The 20,912-nt window shown below is 36.3% G+C and overlaps 1 protein-coding gene across 3 annotated transcripts in view; it reads left to right on the top strand.

Annotated features, from left to right (window-relative positions):
* The first annotated feature begins 13,648 nt into the window (after positions 1–13,648).
* The window catches only part of LOC115228653 (alpha-mannosidase 2C1), a 79,399-nt gene continuing 72,135 nt past the window's right edge, over positions 13,649–20,912 (top strand). The window contains exons 1-4 of one of the 3 annotated variants that reach the window (XM_036500422.1): positions 13,681–13,776; positions 18,259–18,555; positions 19,146–19,255; positions 20,394–20,519. In XM_036500422.1, coding sequence (XP_036356315.1) covers positions 19,158–19,255; positions 20,394–20,519 — 224 coding nt within the window. In that variant the 5' untranslated portion in view covers positions 13,681–13,776; positions 18,259–18,555; positions 19,146–19,157. Of the gene's footprint in view, positions 13,777–18,258; positions 18,556–19,145; positions 19,256–20,393; positions 20,520–20,912 lie in introns of those variants that run through there. The other 2 variants (XM_029799199.2, XM_036500423.1) reach the window with 2 other exon arrangements.

Here is a 20,912-nt window from a genome sequence, read left to right as displayed (position 1 = left end):
TGCCAGCTTTAAGACAATAAATAAGAGATATTTAACATTTTTGGCAAATTTTGTATGGCGACTGAAGGAGGACAAAACGAAGTACAGCATTAACTGGTCCATAGTAAGGTATGCAAAACCATACAATATAATTTCCAGGAGATGCCGTCTCTGCTCCGAGGAATCCCTGTCTATTCTGTGGATAATTGAGAAGATAATTAATAGAATTTCTGAATGACTCTCGAGATGCCTACACGCATATAAATGTACTTTCGCACAATGCAGTGAGAATGAATTTTAAGTAGTAACCGTTAACTTAATTTATTTTAAAGTACGGAAGATATAAGTTTACTTTTAATCTCTCCATTCTTATAAACACCAAGTAGATAACTAACTCCCTTTATGATCATGAGTGCACCAAACCTCACGTGTACGTATGCTCACAATTTTGTGGATGCTTCTATGAGAGAGTGTACTCGGGCCATGCAGATTGCCCGAGGGCGTTTATACATCCATATCTGTTAACGGTTATTTTTAATACTCACTAGATTGCGCGTTCGTTTCTTTTTTTTAATCTTCTATATAAATGAAGATATTTCCTCCGTCTGGCTGCATTTCTCTCTACAAAACGGAAGGTTACATTGCGGGACAGTTATCTGCACCACTGGATGCTCCTGAACCAGTTGTTGATGCTAGATGTGTAAAAACAATTGTCATGATTAATAATAAATTCTCGTATATTCCATCTTCTGTCTTTCATTTGATATATATATATATATATATATATATATATATATATATGTGGTGTGTGTGTGTGTGTGTGTGTGTGTGGTGTGTGTGTGTGTATGTGTGTGTGTGTGTGTCTATGTATGTATGTATGCATGTATATGAATATATATATATGAACATATATATATATATATATATATATATATATAATATATATATATATATATATATATATGAACATATATATATATATATATATATATATATATATATATATATATATGAATATATATATATATATATCACGTGATCGCATTGCTTTAGCCTTCGAATGAAGCCACCCCAGATATATATATCTGTGTGATTTAGAGGTTGAGAAACCAACTAAGGGATAGTACCCATCCAATATATTGCTGGTAGTGTACCCAATTATTCTAACCCAAGGGTTAGTTATTTCGTGGCAAGCTCGTAATTGAGTGTTATATATGGGCGGGGGTAAAAAGTGGTTTACCCTTGATGTATACGGCAAATAAAACAGTGGAGAGGATACAAAATCGACAGACATCAGCCGGTAAACATTCTGGTATGTCTATTTATTCCAATGTATTATATGAATGCATACACATGTATTAGTAGTACAGAACTGAGCAAATTGTCAGTCGGTGCTAGTTCCTTACGGCCGTTTCTGCCAAGAAGCAACGAAATCCTCCAGCTAATCACCATCTCTTCAGTGTTCTGTTGGGATGGGTAGATAAGGCTCGGATGATGAATGTGTCTCTAGGCTTTTTCAGAGGGTCTAAGTGGTTGGGAAGGCAAATACATATAAGAAACAGTTAATAACAGGTACAGTGTATTTGTCTTTTATATAAAAGAGCGGAAAAAGAATAGGAGTAAGTATAAGAACAAACATGAGGATGTGAGTGAAGTACATCTTAGTATGATGATTTGGGTATAGGAAGAGGAAATAAGATACAGACTTCCTGTGATGCATTATAAGATCCATGTTATTTTGTCCAAATAACATGGATCTTATAATACATCACAGTCGTGAATATAGTCGTCGTTCTCAGGAGGGTTTTTTTCAAGAAGGGTAAATATAGGCAGTAGTTCACTTTATGTTTACATAGAAGTTCAGTGGTGGGTTTGAAGATATGGTCCGTGTTACGGAGTGCCAGTTAGTAGGTGCCACGTTGCGGATGGTATGGCATAAACTTATGGCATAAGCTGCTAATACCATGCCATCCGCAACGTTGCACTTACTAACTGGCACATTACATATAAACTTTCACCTCCGTAACAAAGACCATATCTTCAAACCCACCACTGAACTTCTATGTAAACATAATGTTGAACTACTGCCTAAATTTACCCTTCTGGAAAAACACCTCCTGAGAATGACTATATTCACCTATCCACGATTGGACAAAATGACATGGATCTTATAATAAATCACGGGAAGTCTGTATCTTATTTCCCCTTGCTATACCCGAATCATTATACTAAGATGTACTTCATTCACATCCTCATGTTTGTTCTTATTCTTACTCCTGTTCTTTTTCTAAGCAGATACTATATGGGGAAATTGTGAATGGAAAGAGACCCCGGCAGAAACCAAGGCTGCTATTTAAGGACTGTGTCAAGTCCTCATTAAAGGCCTGTGATATGCAGGAGACTGACAGGGAGAACAATGGAAGACGACACTTTTGAGAAAGCACGTATTCTGCATGAAGAAATTAAGCATGCTGTTCGAAAGCGCAATGCTGGTGTAGTGAATGGGGAACGTTTGATCTACACTTTTTTCCTGTCGTGTATGCTTGTCAAGAACAGGGTCATTTGCCATTAACGGAGCTGCAAATGCAAAATATAAGTTAGTCCTAGAGCACACAATGTTCCTGAAGGTCAGCAATGGTCTTCCTCGGTCATCATATGAATATATATAAAAAGGCGGACAGGAGAAACAACAATTAGAAGGACCGGCAAAAAAAGACGAGTCATTCTTGGCTTTCTTTCATCAGTCAAGTCCCAGAAGTCATGACCATTTCGGGCAGTTACACTTGAGATGGTTCGATCTGGTTGGCCCTCAAAAAGTCTAAGCTAAGAGCATTAGACCCCTTTGTAAGAAAGCTAGCTAATATGTACGGCAACAAAGCAAATAAACAACAACAACAACAAAAACAAAACGGAGAACATAGTACACAATTACGAATACAAACAAAAAGAAATAACAACAGGCGTCTTTCGACAGAGAACGAATCAAATTGAGCTGGCGTGTATGAAGTGAAAGTCTAAAGGCTGGAATATGGGAGATGTACACAAGCGGTGTTGACGGTCGGCAGTCAGGCTTAAGAAAGAAAGATCACGGTTGGTAGGACACCGGTCACGTGGAAGGAGGAGAGATGGGTCGGGAACAGCGGGATTGAAGGATAAGAAAAGAAAGAGAAAGGTACAGGGGAGATAAGCGAGTGGGAAATAGTGGGAGTTAAAGAAAGAGAGGGCTAATAAATGTGAGAGAAGGGGTGCGAGAAAAAGGAAGGAAAATGAAAGGGGGAATAAAAGATAAAGAGTCGTACAAAATTTAGATACATACCTTCTATAAGGTGAGTACAAGGGTGTAGTACGCCGTTATATATATATATATATATATATATTATATATATATATATATATATATATATATATATATATATATATATGGCGATCTTTCGTCTCTAGTAGACCTTTCCGTCGATTTCCGTTAAAAAATATTTTTTTTACATATGGGCTTGCGGGAACTTTTGAAGTAATATACATACATATACACGTACACCGAGTAAAAAATTTCAGTTATCTCTTTCTTTCACACATTACTCTGTCTCTTCACACACACTAACAGAAGCATTTCACTTACACAACATACTGTCTGTCTCCCACACCCCATCAAACACACACACACACATGTACATCAATGCTTGCCATGCACGGTAACTTCAAAAGAACTTCCCTCGTCATAAAATCGCTTTCTCTTAGTCTCTTTCGCTCTCATTATTTCAAAAGTTCCCGCAAGCCCATATGTAAAAAAAAAAAAGTTTTTACGGAAATCGACGGAAAGGTCTACTAGAGACGAAAGATTGCCATATATATATATATATATGAGATGGACTATGATCCTCTCTGTGACCTTCATCACTTGATCCAGCAGTTTAATACCCCTGCAGTCACAGACCATGTTTCACTACCGTGAAGCATGGCAGTTCGCACGCATGCATCGTACAATCTTCTTTTCACTCTGAACAAAAGACCCTTTGTCACCAGTAGGGGTAGAAGCTTCCTAAACTTTGCCCAGGCTATTCGTATTCTAGTGGTGACACTCTCTGAGCATCCACTTCTACTACTAACTTGGTCACCTAGGTAGCAGAAACTACTTCTAGTTTCTTCCCCTGGAGTGTGATGGAATCTGTTTTCTGAGTATCTGTGTTGTCTATTGCCTCTGTGCATCTTCTGTACACGAAAGCTATCTTCTTGGTTAGTTTTCCTTTGATGTTGCTGCACTTCTTATGCATCCATAGCTTACACTGGGTACATCTTATGGAGTTTCTACCTACATCTTTTCTACAGATTGAGCAGGGCCACCTACCTGATGGGTTGTGTGATGAGTTCGCCTTCCTACTTACTAGAACTTTGGTCTTTGCTACATTTACTCTAAGGCCTTTTGATTCTAAACCTAGCTTCCATACCCGAACTTTCTTTTCTAGTTCCGGTAGTGGTTCCACTATGAGGGCCAGGTCATCAGCATAGAGGAGCTCACAGGAGCAACCCGTCTTGAATTCTTCTGTTATTGCCTGGAGGAGTATGATCAATAAAAGGGGACTGAGGGCTGAACATTGGTGGACCCCTACTTCTACCCAGAATTCTTCACTATACTCGTTGCCAATCCTAACCTTACTAACGGCCTCTCTGTATAGGGCCTGTACAGCCCTTATCAACCATTCGTCAATCTCCAGTTTCCGCATCACCCACCAGATAAGGGATTGGGGGACCCTGTCAAAGGCTTTCTCCAAGTCCACGAAAGCTATGTAGAGGGGTTTATCTTTAGCTAGGTATTTCTCTTGCAGTTGTTGAACCAGGAATATGGCATCAGTGGTGCTTCTACCTGGCACAAAACCGAACTGCATCTCATTCTAAGCAGACTCTCTCCCTAATGAGATGGACTATGATCCTCTCTGTGACCTTCATCACTTGATCCAGCAGTTTAATACTTCTGTAGTTATTTCTATCTAGAGCATCACCTTTACCCTTGTAGCAGTTGACTATGGTGCTGCTACGCCTGTCATTGATTATGACTCCGTTATGAACTACCAGGTCTACAATGCGGGTGACTAGGCCATAGCCCACACCACCAGATGCTTTAAGCATCTCAGCAGTGATTCCTGGTGGGCTGGGGGCTTTTCCTGGCTTCATACCCTTAATTGCTTTATCTACTAGGGAGCGGTCTATTGGGATAGCTGGTCCCTCTACTGGGTCAACATTTAGCAGACTCTCCTCCTCCCATTCATTCTCCACATTCAACAGTCTTTCATAATGGCTTCTCCAAGCCTCTTTCTTTTCAGAATATATATACAGAGAGGACGTTGTCACAGATCTTGATCAAGAACAAGGATCACTTTACACCAATGGAGTACAGGCAACTGATTCAACGCTACAGTTAACTATCACACATGTATGGTCTCCCTAAGATTCACAAGGATGGTATTCCATTAACACCTATAGTGAGCTGTAGAGGTTCACCGTGTCATCCACTGAGTCGCTTCTTTGTGGATATAATCAGTCCGTTAATAGGAAAGTCAACATCCCACATGAAGAATTCCATCCACTTCACAGAATTGATCGAGAATACTCCCATTGAATCCAACCAGATGGTGAGTCTAGATGTGATAAGTCTGTTCACTAAAGTCCCAACTGGTGAAGTACTGTCGGTGATTCAAGAGAAACTAGTAACAGACACCCATCTAAAAGAACACACTAGTAAACCAATAAGAAACTTGATGGAAATGTTGACCTTCTGTGTGGAAACTACATGCTTCAGTATGGACACTGATATATATCGACAAGAAGAGGATTTAGCAATTGGTTTGCTATTATCACTGATAATAGCCAATATATACGTGGAATACTTTGAGAATTTGGCTTTAGGATCAACACCACTAAAACCAACCCAATGGCTGCGAACTCAATAAAGCCATCCATACAGTTCACAATGGAAAAGGAAAAAGACAATCAGCTAGCATTCATGGATGTTTTAATAACATGCACCAAGTATGGATTGAGGACATCCGTATACTGCAAGCCGGCCTTCACTGGATGATACCTTAACTTCAATTCCCACTATCCGTACAGTGTAAAGAGAGGGATTGTTCAGTGCCTAAAACATCGAGCAAAGAATATTAGTAGCGATTGTGATACCCACCATGAAGAAATGATCAGGCTTAATAACAATCTATTAAGAACAACTACCCCCAAAACATACTATTCACTCCAATTATGAAGAAAAAAGAGGCCGAGAGAACAGAGGGCAGTATCTATTAAGGGTAGGGCTGAGGGAGTAGACATCATAGTTGGTATAGCCATAAAAATCAATATTTATTAGAAGCAATATCATGAGGTTTGGTAAAGGAAAACTTAAAACAAGATGTTAGCTGACAATTAAGTGAGTCGCCCACCAGCAGACCATTGATAATGAAACAGAGGAAGTCTTATCATATAGTACTATAGTTAAATATTTTAAACAATGTTGCTATATTGTATACAGTTAAAGTTTAGGGTTATTCAGAGGATTATTAATGCAGTACGATCGTTTCATGCAACTCCATTTAATTGAACAATGCAATCATTACATCAATTTAAAACGCAGAGCAACTTGTACTAATTTTATCTATTCCAAAGAAATAAAGGCAAAGTCAATAATGGTGGGATTTGAACTAAGAATGTGAAGAGATGTAACTAAATATCACATTCTACCAATTCTGCCATCCACCATCCTTGTGTGATATAACATTAAAAAAAAAAATCCATAACAATTTTCCTAACAACAATTCTTCATATAGTGTACTGATAGTTCTTGTTACTTTTATTTCCTTGTTTGTATTTATTTATTTGTTTTATGTAACTGTGAGTGTTATGTCTAAATCCAAAATGTAACTGAAAAATTGTTTTTCAATTTGACATAATAAATTTGACTTAATACGAAAATACTAAACGCTTCAAATTATTTACTTCTGTATGTTTTATGAATGAATGGGTTTTACTATTGTAATAAGTAAAGGAAAAAATATACAATTGTAAGTAAAATGATTTGCAATAATAGCTTGTTGCTGGTTTTTGTATGCATTTTAGGATATTTTTTCTACCCCAAAATGTATTTATTTTATGGTTTCAGATCACAGATGTTTGTCGTGTTGAAATGTTGCTGCTGTAACCTTTGTTCTGTATTTGATGAATGAAGAAATTTAAAGCTATTTTCTGTTCAATTGGAGTGTAGTTTTATCTGGGATCATTTTTTTTTTCCTGCTGAGTTTGGAAAAAAGGGGAAATGTCCAGGCCCTTTGCAACAGATGATATTGAAGCCACTAATGTTATGCTTAAACTATTGCGAGGCAATGTCTGCAGAGAAGACATAAGGAGGAGGAAGATTCCGGAATGACAATATTTTGGGAAATAGTAGTTAATGCAGTGCATGGGGTGAGGATAGATGAAATTGAGCACAACAAGGATAATAAGAGATGGAAAGATGAATGGTTTGGAGATGCCTGACTGGTGGAGGTAAGAAACCAACTTGCTGTGAAGAACGGAATCATTATTAGTAGCAATAGAAAAGAAACATAGAAGAGACACCACATCTATGGGCCACAGGTAGGAACATATCTGTGCCAATCAGTCAAGTGGCCCTCCTTTGAATGTAATCCAGAATGACTGTGTGTACAGCAACACACAGTCATATTGCTACTGTATGTTGGATGCTGTAACAATATTCTATTGTGGGTTTCACTTAAGCTTTACAGAGTGCACTAGCAAGTGTCAAATGAATTTGTTGGTATTTAATGCAAGCAGACACCCTGAAGTTTTATGAGTGGATATTGAGAAGCTATTGCAGAACCCCAAGTTGTAGTGTTAAGTCCAAACTCGAGACGGAGAGAAAGAGAGTGTGGCGCTTTTCGCACCAGTCAGTGGTGTTCAATTTTGATTTGGTGGCAGTCTCCTCAAAGTCTTTTGGATATACAGCATGTTTAAAATATAATTATAAATCACAAATTTGCTTTGAATATTGTTATTTGCCTGCTTAATTTTATCAGCCACTTATTACTATCTAAATCTTTCTGTTCCAAAGTAATTGCAATATGTAGCTATAATTGTAAATTACAGCAGATATTTCTTATTTTCCTACCAGGAAACAGTCTGAACATTTTAACCCTTTAGCATTCAGATTACTCTGAAAAATCTAATACTTACTTATTCACATTATTTCGAACTAATCATGCATTATATTATCTCACAGCTTTGAGGCTTCAATGATGTTACTGTTGATTATGAGACTGACATTTTAGGGAGGTGTGGCACGCCTGACCTGGTCAGTTTGAACATAACACAAGATAGAATATTTGAGACAGATATGGCCAGTTTAAATGTTGAAAGGTCAAACTTTCCTAGTTGTTTATCTGCAATATTTTGGTGTATGAACATTGTGTTGCACTGGATGCAATGGTGGACTTGCCACCATGAAATGATCATAGTTATGAGAAATAATCCAACCAACTGAGAACAAATATCTCCCATAGGACCACTAGGACTTCGACTTTCTCGTTTTAAATGTTATCAGGATCCATCCTTCAAGCTGTAAGTAGATTGCCATTTTATTGATATGAACACAAAATAATACCTCGTTATTAATTGTAGTATTCAGGTCATGTATAGACTTTCATGCATCACTGTTTTATGTCTTCTTTCCAAGTTGGCATGGGTTAGATGAGTCATTATGATCTAAATTAATTCCCATTTGAAGTTATTGCTCTCTTATATGGTCGTAAGTTTTGGTCAAAAGTTTGCATAATTCTGGTTTGGCTTCCATGGCTAAATGCCCTCTTATTACCAATGATTTTACATTGCAGGGTTTTAATAACTGGTCCAGCATATCTAGTTTCAATGTGTTACAGGGTTGACAGTGAAGTGCTTATACATGCATATACACATGCATACACACACACACACACACACATACATACATGTAAAATGCTTGAACATTAAAGGATAGGACCATGCAGTACATTTCCGAAAGTACCATTTTTGTTTTAACAAGGAAAGTTTCACAATGACTTTGAAGTTTGGGCTTGCTTACTGTCATCTCAAGATGGTAAGTGCATCAAAACAAACATTGGAGCTCAACACAGTCCTCTGACCAGTGAGATCCTCTCAATCCATCGACTCCATGCCAGCATGGAATACAGACACTTATGATGATGATGATATACAGAGGCTGGACAAAATAATGGAAACACCTTAAGATTTCAAACAAATTTATTTTAATATGGGGTAAGACTGCCTTTGGTAGTAATTACAGCTTGAATTCTATGAGGTATGGACTCGTACAAAGTTTAAATTGTTTCCAAAGGAATTTTTGTCCATTCTTCAGCTACAACAGTCTCCAGTTCTTGTAGTGATGATGGTGGAGGATATCAACTCCTTACTTGTTTTTCTAAAATGCACCATAAATGTTCAATAATATTGACATCTGGGGACTGTGGTGGCCAGATAAGATGTTCAACTTCACTAGAATGTTCCTCATGCCATAGCTGTGTGAACTGGTGCATTATCATCCTGAAAGATTGTGTTTCCCTCCAGAGACAGTTCCGCAACCATTGGATGAATTTGATAAGATAAAATGCTTAAATAGTCTTGACTATTAATTTTGCCATGAAGGGAAACCGTTGGTCTGGCGGATTTCCAAGATATAGCACCCCCCCACCTGATCATCAATTACCCTCCTCCATCTTTAACAGTTGGAAGAAGGCAGTCTGGGTCAAATGCTTCTTTTGGCTGTTTCCACACATATACTCAGCTGGTGGTCGGAAATGAGGTAAAGGATGATTCGTCCAAGAAAATAACGTTCTTCCACTGCTCTAGGGACCAATTCTGTAGGTTTTTATTCCACTCTAAACACTTTGCAACGTTTGTTGTTGAAATTAGCTGTTTTCTGATTGAAGCCCTCCCATGAAATCCGGCTTTGGGCAGCTCCCGGTGAACAGTTTTTGGGGAAACTGGGTTCTCGAGGTGGCCATTAAGCCTGGCAGTAATTTTGTGAGCTGTACTTTTGTGATACTTTCCCACTTTCCCAAAGGCTGTCAGTACTTTTGAGACAGTACTTCTTGTGTGATTCCATGACTGAAGTGCCCAGAAGTGGAGAGAGATAGAGAAAGTGGTTTTTAAAAGTAGGAGAGTACAAAAATGGCACCTGTGTGTGTGTGGTGTGTGTGTGTGTGGTGTGTGTGTGTGTGGTAGTGTCTGTGTAAAGGAGTGGTGTGGACAGTTTACCTGCTGTAGTTTGATTTGGTGGTGAGAGGCATTATATTACTCTGTGTATATGTATGTGTTTGTGTATGTATGTGCTTTTGTATCTATGTATGAGTATATGTGAGTGCATATGTACCAGTGTGTGTATATATGTGTGTGTGTGTGTGTGTAGGTGTGAGAGGCATGATGACAAGTGAGTACGTTGATATTGTGTGTGTGTGACATATAGGATAAGAGGGAAGAGGAGATAGAAATTTTTAACATAATGGACAACTGAGGGGTTCTATGAGAAAATCTGCAGAAGACTACAAACCAGATCTGAGGCTGGTGCTAAGTTTCCAGATAGACAGAAGGGGATATGGTGATAAAATAATAGTGTAGATAGAGCCATAACAGCTAAAAGGCAGTCCTAAAAGATTGAAAGAAAGTGTGTAGAACAATATCAAGTTCCTAGATTAGAAGTCAGACATCAGAAACATATATAAGAAAGGGAAAAACAAAAAGAAAGAGGTATACACATATTCTACAGTGTGAAGAGTTGGAGCATGAAGTGTTTTGGATTGCAGGACAATGTTTTAAAGAAAGTTGATATAGAGGTGAAGAGAAGTAGGTACGCAATGATAATGGAACACTCATTATCAGACATTAAAATGAATGAGGCATGAAATGCTACACGAGGCTTTTGAATTTGAAGAATACATGAGAAAGTGAGAAATTGCCCCCAAGCAGCCCCAAGAAAGAGATCAGCTATTAATCTTTTCAAGGTCATATTTCTCATGAAATACATAATCTATGTGGTTCAATTAATTTTGTAAACAAAAATTTGAAGGTAATTTAGTGAAATAACTAACTAAAAACATAGCTTAAAGGAGTTCTTACATAAATTATGAAAAACTTTTGGCTTATATGTATATGCCCCTTTTAAAACAATAGGGTTCTGATCATAGAGGCAGTTTCAAATGGGTTATTAATACCAAAAACATTATAGCTGACAGCAGTTTAGTCATAAGATCAATTCAGAATTTTAAGTCAGCTGGGTCATCAGTTGCTGAGACAGTGAGAACATCCAGCAAAGCAGGGCATGTACTAGCCATAGAATCAATAAAAGTAGTGCAGAATGGTGTCATATCAAATGACAGATATGAGAGAGTGCAAGAAGCTCAAGTCCTCTTCTCTCAGTAAATGAAAGTGTATATGTGAAATTTAAAAGTGTTTGTTCACACAGCAATGCAAACTGGTTTTATGCAATTTTCTTTTATCTTTCATTACATTAAAAAAAAAAAGATCTCCCCAGAGCTTGCTAGTAAATCTTATGGCATGCATTGTCTACTACATGTTGTAATGTAAATCTGTCTGGAATCATGGAGCATTTCCATCATTCGTCACATATGTTTTTCATGATGATTCAAGAAGTTCACTGTTTCAACTCAGTGTCATTTAAAAACAGCACAAGGATTGATATGTGGAATGTGAATACTTGAAATGCACAAGAATTAATGTATGGAATGTGAAACATCTATGGGAATATTGAACTGTAACACCTGTACAAGACCAGATATTTGGAGGAAAATAGACAGTGGATTAGACTCTCCCAAATACTTGACATGTTCTGTTATATCAACACTGGAAAAGTTGACCTCAGCAAGATTTGAACTAAGAAAGTAGAGAGCAAGGAATCCCGTTGATTCCAGTTTTGACTCAAATCAATGTTCAGCAACAACTATTCATATTTAGCTAAGTTCCAATAAGTTGTTCGTTGAACAATTAATGTACCAAAAATATACAATTTGATTGGTTAATGATAACCAATAAAAGTCATGTATCGTGCTTCTGAAAATTATTTCTACTATGTGTAGATAACAAGGTTACATTCCCTTTCACTGAATGGCATTTTGCAAAGCAAATCATTTTAATCAAATAGAAGCTAATTTTGTAGTGGTTAATTGCTCCCATGTCTATATGCTATCTTATACAGCATGTGCCTTTTTTTCTCTGACGTTTATGTAGACCAGTACCCTCGAAGCTTAATTTTAATAGAAATTTCTAAAGAATACTAATATAAACATTTAAATGGCTATCATTTGTTTCCACTGAAGGGCTTTGATGAAATATCAATACTGTGCCAATTAAAACCATTTGGTAAAGTTCGGAAATTTGGATAGGATCTCAAATATTGGAGTCTGGTCTTTAATTGCTAAGACTGAGTTTCCTCGGATTCTAACCTTTATTTTCTACAGCCTCAAATACCAAGTCACTATCAGATACATTTAAAAAAAAACTACTTGGATGTCCCAGTCCGTTGATTCCTTTGCTTCCTATCACATCATGGATGCTGCAGTAAATGGGAGGGTCACTGCTTCCATAGCCAAATGGAACAAAATCCTTAAGTATTGGGACTTGTCAGTGAACTATTTCTTCTATCCTGTGGCATTTGGAGGCACTAGGCTGCTAACAGCAAAATTCTTGTCATTGTTGAAGGTTTGCCCTACCGAGATGTCAGATGAAGCCTGTGAGGGTACCCTGGCTGTTCCAATGTGTTAGCCGTGCAATCGCCCAAGGTAACGCTGCAAGCATGTTGACTTGCTTCAGTAGGTTCTGTTGAAGCTTGTGATGAGCAGCCAGTTGAGGCACTTGGTGTTGAATAAATGGTTTTTTTTTCCTCTTTTCCCACTTTTTTCCAGATTTTAAGTTTGTATTTTTAACGTGGATTTGTATTATATATGTATCATATACATACATATTATATTCCAATAAAATTAATATTTCGCCAGTTTTTCATCAAAACGATTGTTTAATGAAGACACATATATATATATATCTGCAGTAACTTAAAATAACCTCATAGTCAATAATACAATACCGATTCGTTATGAGGTTGTCAGAGAATTAAAGAAATCTGTTTATATATTTTTATGTCTTTCTAGTCTAGGACTACTGAGAACTGACATTAGTGCTTTCCACATTTAATGCGAGTTGCTACCGGTTAATGGTTTGGATGGAAAATCGTGATGACTATGTGCAGGTTTTCCCCACAGAAGTTGGTGAAAAAGTGGAATATTGAGGGTTTTAGAATAGCTATCTTTTTCTTATTTATTTACTTTTTTTTAATGTTGAGTCTGAAGGAAGAGGCTGTGTCATGATTTTGCGATCTGAAAGGCAAGAGATAAGAGGTGGTGGTAACTCTTGGGCGAGAAGTTTGATAGGAAATTTCCATGCCAGATACGGTGAAAGGCTTTCTTGATATCCAAGGTAAAAACATTGCTTTTACCGAAAAGTTTATTTTCGGTGAGGACCTCTTTTTCTCGTAGAGATGCCCTCGGTGACGTGGAGCCAAGAAAGTTATCTCTCTTGGTTACAAGAATGCAAGAGTTACCTACCTTGGGTTCTCGATAGTAAGAGTTATCACACTTGGTATAAATAATGCACCGAGCACCTTGTGCATCTTTATTATTGAACTAAATAAACATCAGTCTATATTCGTTGATATATCTTGCGCTTTACTACAGGTCGTATGTTACCAGCCATATTCTGGTACGTAGCTATTTTTAATTTGCATATTTGTTTATTTTCGCTATTGAAATGTCGTATATATTTACATTTGCATCTATATAAACAATCCACGTAGGAGTTTTATTTTTGTTTTGTCATACTCTGCGTGTTGCATTGATGTCTGGTTGAAGTTTTACTGAAGTGAAATATTGTAATCATGCCTTTCTGTAAGGTGTAATAAACCACGTAATTAACTTGAAATAATTTGCGGTTATCTTAATCTTGAGTTGGTTTTCGTCATCAATTAGTTTTGTTTAATTGCACACCGGTTTTATGTGTACTTTCTCGTATTTTATACGTCCACCGGTTATCACGAACAGAGGGAGACATCCTGCAAAAATGAAAAACGCCCATTATTACAGTTAGCTTTAAAGTTTACAATTAAATAATAATTACTAAATCTTACCATAATGGGCGTTATGTCCGTCTGTTTGTTCCTTCTTCACGGTGAAACGGCTGGATCATTAGTCACGGTGTTTTTTCGGGATTACGAAGGAGGTAGGAAGGTTTTTAGCGAAAAAAAAAAATGGGATCTATTCAATTTGACAAAATGAGAAAAGGTATGACTATTTACTGGATACTGAGTTTTGCATTAATAAATCACCTTTGATTTTTTTTGTTAAAATTCCAGCGACGAGAATTCATTCTGGATCCCCTCCACCCGAATAGGTCGTGAATTTAAAGGGCTTAGATTTGCGATACTATCTCGTTATTTCCCAACGTAGACGGGCAGATTTGCTATCTTACTATAATGGGCGTTATGTCTGTTTGTCTGTCCCCTCTTCACAGCCAGACGGTAGGACCAATGGTTACGATACTTTTCGGGATTACAAAGACGGGTAAACTTTCAGTATATGATGTTTAAAAAAAGTAAATAAAAATTAAAGGGGGCAATAACAAGGGGGGTTAAATAAGCCAACTTACTGTTGAACAACGTAGACATTGGCTATAGCCACCAAAAAGTGAACTAAAGTTTTTTTCATTGTTACAGAATTCCTCCATATAAACTCGTGTAAATATGAAACCAATAAATGGTCTAACATTCCAAATTGACGTCGTAATTTTCTTTTTACCTGCATCCATATATTCTCCACATTTTGCGTATAGACGTCGTTATTTGTCGGATCTACAAAGTTCTCCTAATGTACAATCACTTTGTGAGTGTGCATACCGTTATTTAGATATGACAACCTAATGATTTCCCCATTAATTTTAATTTATACTGAAAGATTACCCAAAGACTGTCGTCGGGAAAGTTTTTAGCATTAAAAAATCAGAAAGTATGATTATTTCATGGATACTGGTTTTTGAATTGATAAACCACCTTCGCATTTATTAATTTAAGGATAACAATTCAGAAAAAAAAAAAAAAACCCAAAGCAATGGAAAATAATTTTAATTTAACAATTAAGAAAAAAAAAACGAAAGCAGAAACTCACACAAAAACAAAACGAATACTTTTAGACACACGCGTAACAATTAAGAAAAAAAAAATGTAAGGCCAAAATTTAGGGTTAGTGACAGGATGTTGTCTCAGTTTTAGACGCAGCAAATGATTTTAGCTCAATAGAGGCCATAGGATTGGTTAAAATTCGAATAATTAAACTATGTTAAACTTACAAATTACAATTTTCTCAAGAAAGCCAAGAGAAAAAAAAATGTTTTATTTTGACACATTCTACCAGTATACGAAGTTTAAAAGTGTTTAGTTAACTAGAAATTGTGTTGAAAACTGCCGTTCAAAAGGAAAAGATCCCATTAAATATTCACTGACCATGAGTAACACTTGATTTTCATCGTATAGCTCGTGGCCCCACGGCAGATACGAAGGGGGTCGCGAGGAGGGTTCCTAGCGAAAATAAAATGGAAAAAGTGTGTGTGATTATTTAGTGGTTATTGAAATGTGTCGGTCTCAAGCAGGATTCGAAATGGATAATCGAAGCGGCTGTTGTTCACATCTCAGTTTTGTCAATCAAAATAATGCAGGGTACCAAAACATCCAGACATTATTTGCATAGAACAGTGAGAGGTAAGTCTTAGTTTGATTTTTTGCAGCCCTAAAGATTCCGCTCATGCATTCACAGCAAAACAAGGCACAGGGCCAGACTTTAGATCATGTAGGTGTATTTTTACCCACTCCGATGTTTACACACGGCCAGTTATACATCGCAATGAGTAGAGCAACAGACTCCAGTAATTTGAAAATTAGTGTTGACCAAACCGAAAATATCGTCTACAAAGAAGTTTTGTAATCATATTGATATTATCGAAAGGAATATGATTCATAATTTAAATAAGGAAATTTGTGAACTTTGAATGTATAAGAGTATTAACAAGCATAAAATAGTGTAAACAACTAAAATGAAAGTATATCTAAATAACATTTTTGTCTTAATACTTTTTATGTAGTGGTCGAAGGAAGCTCTGGCTTTTGTTAGGAGTGGTCCAAATAACCATCTATGATACAGATGCTGGGATCCTATTTCAGTTCAGGAGTGAATCGTCATCACACATCACTTAGTCACAAACATGTCATATAGCTGCAACAGAATGCTGTATCACCAACAATAATGTGATTTTGCTACTAGACATAATTGTTACATTATTTTTGTTTTGTTTAACTTATTAAGTAACTTAGGTTATTACTTAAACAGAAAAATAAAATCTAACTGATAAGAAATCATTTAGCTCCTTCTTCCATTGCCAAATTAAATAACTCTTGTTTTTCCTAACCAACAAAGAATCTCTACCCTCATCGTGTAAAGAGAAAGATAGATGATAGAAGTATTGCTCTTCCATCTAGGATAGTGCAGCTGCTGTACACACAAACGTTCTTGACTGCATCTAGAAATGGGCCTTCCAACTGATTTGCCTAAAGTCAGTCATAGACATGCTCTCACCTCATACCCAGAATCACACCGTCTTCTTTCTCAGACTTTTCTGTGGTATATCCAATGGGGCAGTTGCTCCTCTAATGCCAGACCTCTAGTCTGGCATTCTTGTGCCACTCGCCTTTCCTCCTCTTATCACTCCTGTTTGTTTCCACCCCTACCCAAGCTATGCATTAATTATGACATCCTGACATCCAGCTCTTTTAACCTAGAGCTTTTCTCCTCCGGAATTCCTTCTTTGCTCGTGTCTTTCTTGCAAGTGTTTATTTACAAAGGTTCAAGGGGAATATTAATAGCACTAATCTCACTGGCTTAGAAGAATCTGCAAAGTCATTGTGTACTGCCCCTTCAGACTGCAAGTAAAAAAAACAATACATTTGGATAATTAATCTAAAAATTCCAGATACTCTTCAAAAATTGCAAATCACTTTTGATAAAAGTTTTTAATCAGAATTAATATAGGACTAAAAAGCAACTCTGTTCTAATAACCATGCCAGTATAAGGCTATACATTTTATACAGAATGGTAGATTTAGTTGAATTTATTATAGTGTATTCCAAAAATTTATTTTATTAATCTCATAAGAATTCAAGTCAAAAACTTCTTCAGATGCCATCTACTTTCAGTACCTAAATGTGAGTTCTCTATTCTTAGCATTATTGTATTATTACTTGTCATTGTACTTTATAAATAAAAAAAACAGCATTTCAGAAAACAACTTAGACTAACAACATTACTGTTTTGATTGTGTTAGTCTCTTTCAGCATGTTGTGCATGTGTTATTTTGATTTTGTATTATTGGGTCAGGACTGAAATAGTCATTGCAGTGTACCTGATAAAATACATATATTTCTTCCTCTTGTCTGCAGCTAACCTCTTTTTGAATCGTAATGTGTGAATATTAGTGATAAAGTCTTAAGATTATCAGTCATTTTATCAATTTATTTTATCTTTCAATTGAAATGTTGCAGAATTCCCAAGTAAAATATTGAAGAATGTAATGTGTATGCAATAATAAAAGCCATATATATGGAACAATGGCAACACTATCATACCACTTCACTTCCTGAAAATTTGATATGACAAGCTTTGACCTATTGCTAGTGACCTGATAAAATACCACATACCCTTGCACCATTTAATGCTATCTCTTGTTTCATTTTTCTTTAGTTGAATTTATTCTCTTCAGTTGCAAATATTTGGAGCAAATGTCTAGGAGAGGATATAAGCATCTGGTATCTTCCAGTTCCTTAACAAACACAAGATTTTGAGAAGTTCACCTAAATTACATCCAGCTGGGTTATTTATAGGGATCAAAGTAGTAGTTAGTATCACAGTCTCCTTTTCCCCAACTTCAATCAGACTAAACCAAACATCATGAAACAAAATACTACTTAATTCACTTTTCTTGAACATTCATAGACTCCAACCTAAGTTAAATTCCACACATCGTCTACTGAGACATGAAGCACAGCTTTTATGTCACAAATCTCTCACTCCTGTTGTCTAAACTTCACTCTGGAATGTGATGTCTGTACCTGTGTAAACTCCATTCTTTCCTTTATTCATCAGGATATCAACAACAAAGACTTCTTGTTACACTGGCTCAAATTATTCTTTCCACACTCTGCTATTGTTCATCTGCTGAATCTACCACTCCAAACTCCTCCAAGCAATCACTGTTTGACCTTCTCTCATCCTGCATCATGAACATCTATCTCACTTCAGCCAATTCTGAAATTGTCAGCAAAGTAGTCACTAGTGACCCTTGGGGGTATTTGTGGCTATCCAAGGGGTCAATAAACACTTGAAACAATTTTATGTAATAAGGATGTTGAATAATTAGCAAACTGAATTTGGAAGAGTGGGGTAATTTAAGGCTAAAACTCATTAATTTCCAGCCAAATATTGGTGCAATGATTGAAGTTTTGCTAATAAAAAGTAGTAATGACTCAGAAGAAGGAAGGAATTATTGTTTTTAAATTAATTTTTTTTTCATCTATACTTTTAAATTTTATTTTAGAAATTTACATGATGGGCATCAATAACTTATGGTTCCATGAAGAGGTCTGATATGAGAAGTTAGCTGATCTCTGCTTTAGATCTAAACCCAAGTCAACCATTGTCATGGCTACCATCCAATACCAATTCTTGATTTTTTTTTTTTTTTAATTAACAGTCACTGATTTGCTTCTAAGTCACCCACAAGTATAATAGTAAAGTGGAGGCAAAACGGTAGACTGAGCCATAAATTTGAAGAGGAGTAGAATGGAGAAATCCTTCTCTTTAAGTTAATAGAGATCTTCTTGTATATGTAATATATTTTCCCAATCATCTTGCATTTTCCAGTTCATTCCAGTCTCAACTTTGTAACAGTATACTTTTCAATAAAATAAATATAAGTTCACTCATTCACCATTTTATATAACTTAAGCCTGTCTGCAACTTTTCTTCTTCAGCTTTGACCTACAATGGAGCACCACGTAATAAAACATAAAAGGACGACATTTGAAAGAATAGAAAAATTTATTTCACCTATTTACTTCACTGATGTCAACCTATATGGAAGGTATGGTTATCTTAAATTCTGTTTGAACTTAAACTCTACAGAATTATTTATTTCTTCTCTTATTGTACTAAAATCCAACAGCACCACACTGTATAAAGTGTAGTCTTAGTCTTTGTGGTAAATTTTGACTATGTTATAAATGTAGAGTTGCTATGAGATATATCAAAGATTATGAAGCCTAACATGATCTCAGTTCACGAAGTTGTTCAGGTCTAACATGTGTAGTTTATATTGTGTGTGGAGGACATTTGTCTACAGAAGGTTAACAAATAATGAAGAATAGTAACATCTGCATAGGAGAATGGATTGTTAGCATGGGCAAGAAATAGGTAATAAATTTACTAATGGAAGCATGTGGAAGACGTTCTGAACTTTGTAATACTCCCAAATTGATGGAGTGGGGATTGGAGATTACCTGAACAGCAAATGTTGCAATGATGAAGTCTGTCAGAAAGTTTTCAATCTAGAAGTTGAGTGACATATGAAGCCCAAGGGTGAAATATAAGACCAAATTTCTAGTAGACCTGAGTTTATGAAGCCATACTAGTGGATGACTGTTAGAGGCAAAGCAATAGATGTTGAAGCTTTTTCAGCTGGAGTTGTGCTAACTGAGCCATCCATTTGAAGAAAAGTAGGATGAAGAAGTCCTTCTCTTTGAGTTAACAGACCTTGTTAAGGGGCCAAGAAGCAGGAAAGTTGACTGTGATGTACAAAGAGCTTTGCAGTGATATGCAAAAACTTCACAGTTAATTGTGTTGGATGACTTCCTCCAAATGTTATAGGTCATGTGTTTTTCTATTACTACAGCAGCATAGCTAATAACAAATCATTTAAGGGATTTAGAGTTATGGATAAAATATGAGGAATGTAAAAAGACATTGTAAGAGGTTAATTTCCATGTCATTTATTTAACTGTTTCAAATGAGTTGAGATGACACATTTGCCATGAGAGATAGTATGCTTAAGAGTGCTGGAGTGTTGATGAGTTTGGACACAAAACTAGTTTTTTTTTTCATTTAATGAGATCCCTAGATCAGGGAAAGTTTTATCTTTCATATACTTAAAGACAATGAAATCTGAGTAAACCAGTGATCTGTGCTTCCTTAACTTTATATTTCACAATTGAAATATTTTGTAGGCTCTACCCTAAAACAACATCTGTGGATGATCTAGCACACTTTGCAGCCCCTGGACGAATTCCTGTGAATGTTGCCATGGCTGCTGACTATAAACCAGTCAAAGTAGGTCAAAGCTTTGGACCAATGTGAGTTATGAAATTATTATTTGAAAAATCTGTTACCTTCTTCTGTTAGTTCACTTTATCACAGTGGTCAGTAATATCATTATCATTACCTCCACCACCACTGTGATCCCTTACATTTACATTATCTTCACTCACAACAATTATAACTTCCTTTTTCTGTATATCAACAACTTACTCACTGTTGTCTCTTGTATCAGTATCATTCTTCTACACTTTGCATACAGACCTCTTTTTTTACATAATTTCAACACTTTCAAAACAAAGTAGGCATATATTTCCTGAACAGATAGATATCTCTACAACTTTTTTTTTGTTTTTTGCTTTCTTTATGGCTCACTTTAAAAGAAGAAACTGTACTCATGAACTTTGATGCATGCCCTTCAAAAGTAATGA

The sequence above is a fragment of the Octopus sinensis genome, linkage group LG2 (genome assembly GCF_006345805.1).
Source record: "Octopus sinensis linkage group LG2, ASM634580v1, whole genome shotgun sequence".
NCBI classification, from domain to species: domain Eukaryota; kingdom Metazoa; phylum Mollusca; class Cephalopoda; order Octopoda; family Octopodidae; genus Octopus; species Octopus sinensis.
Note: the sequence above shows the minus strand (reverse complement) of the source record. Positions and strands in the feature narration are given on the sequence as shown.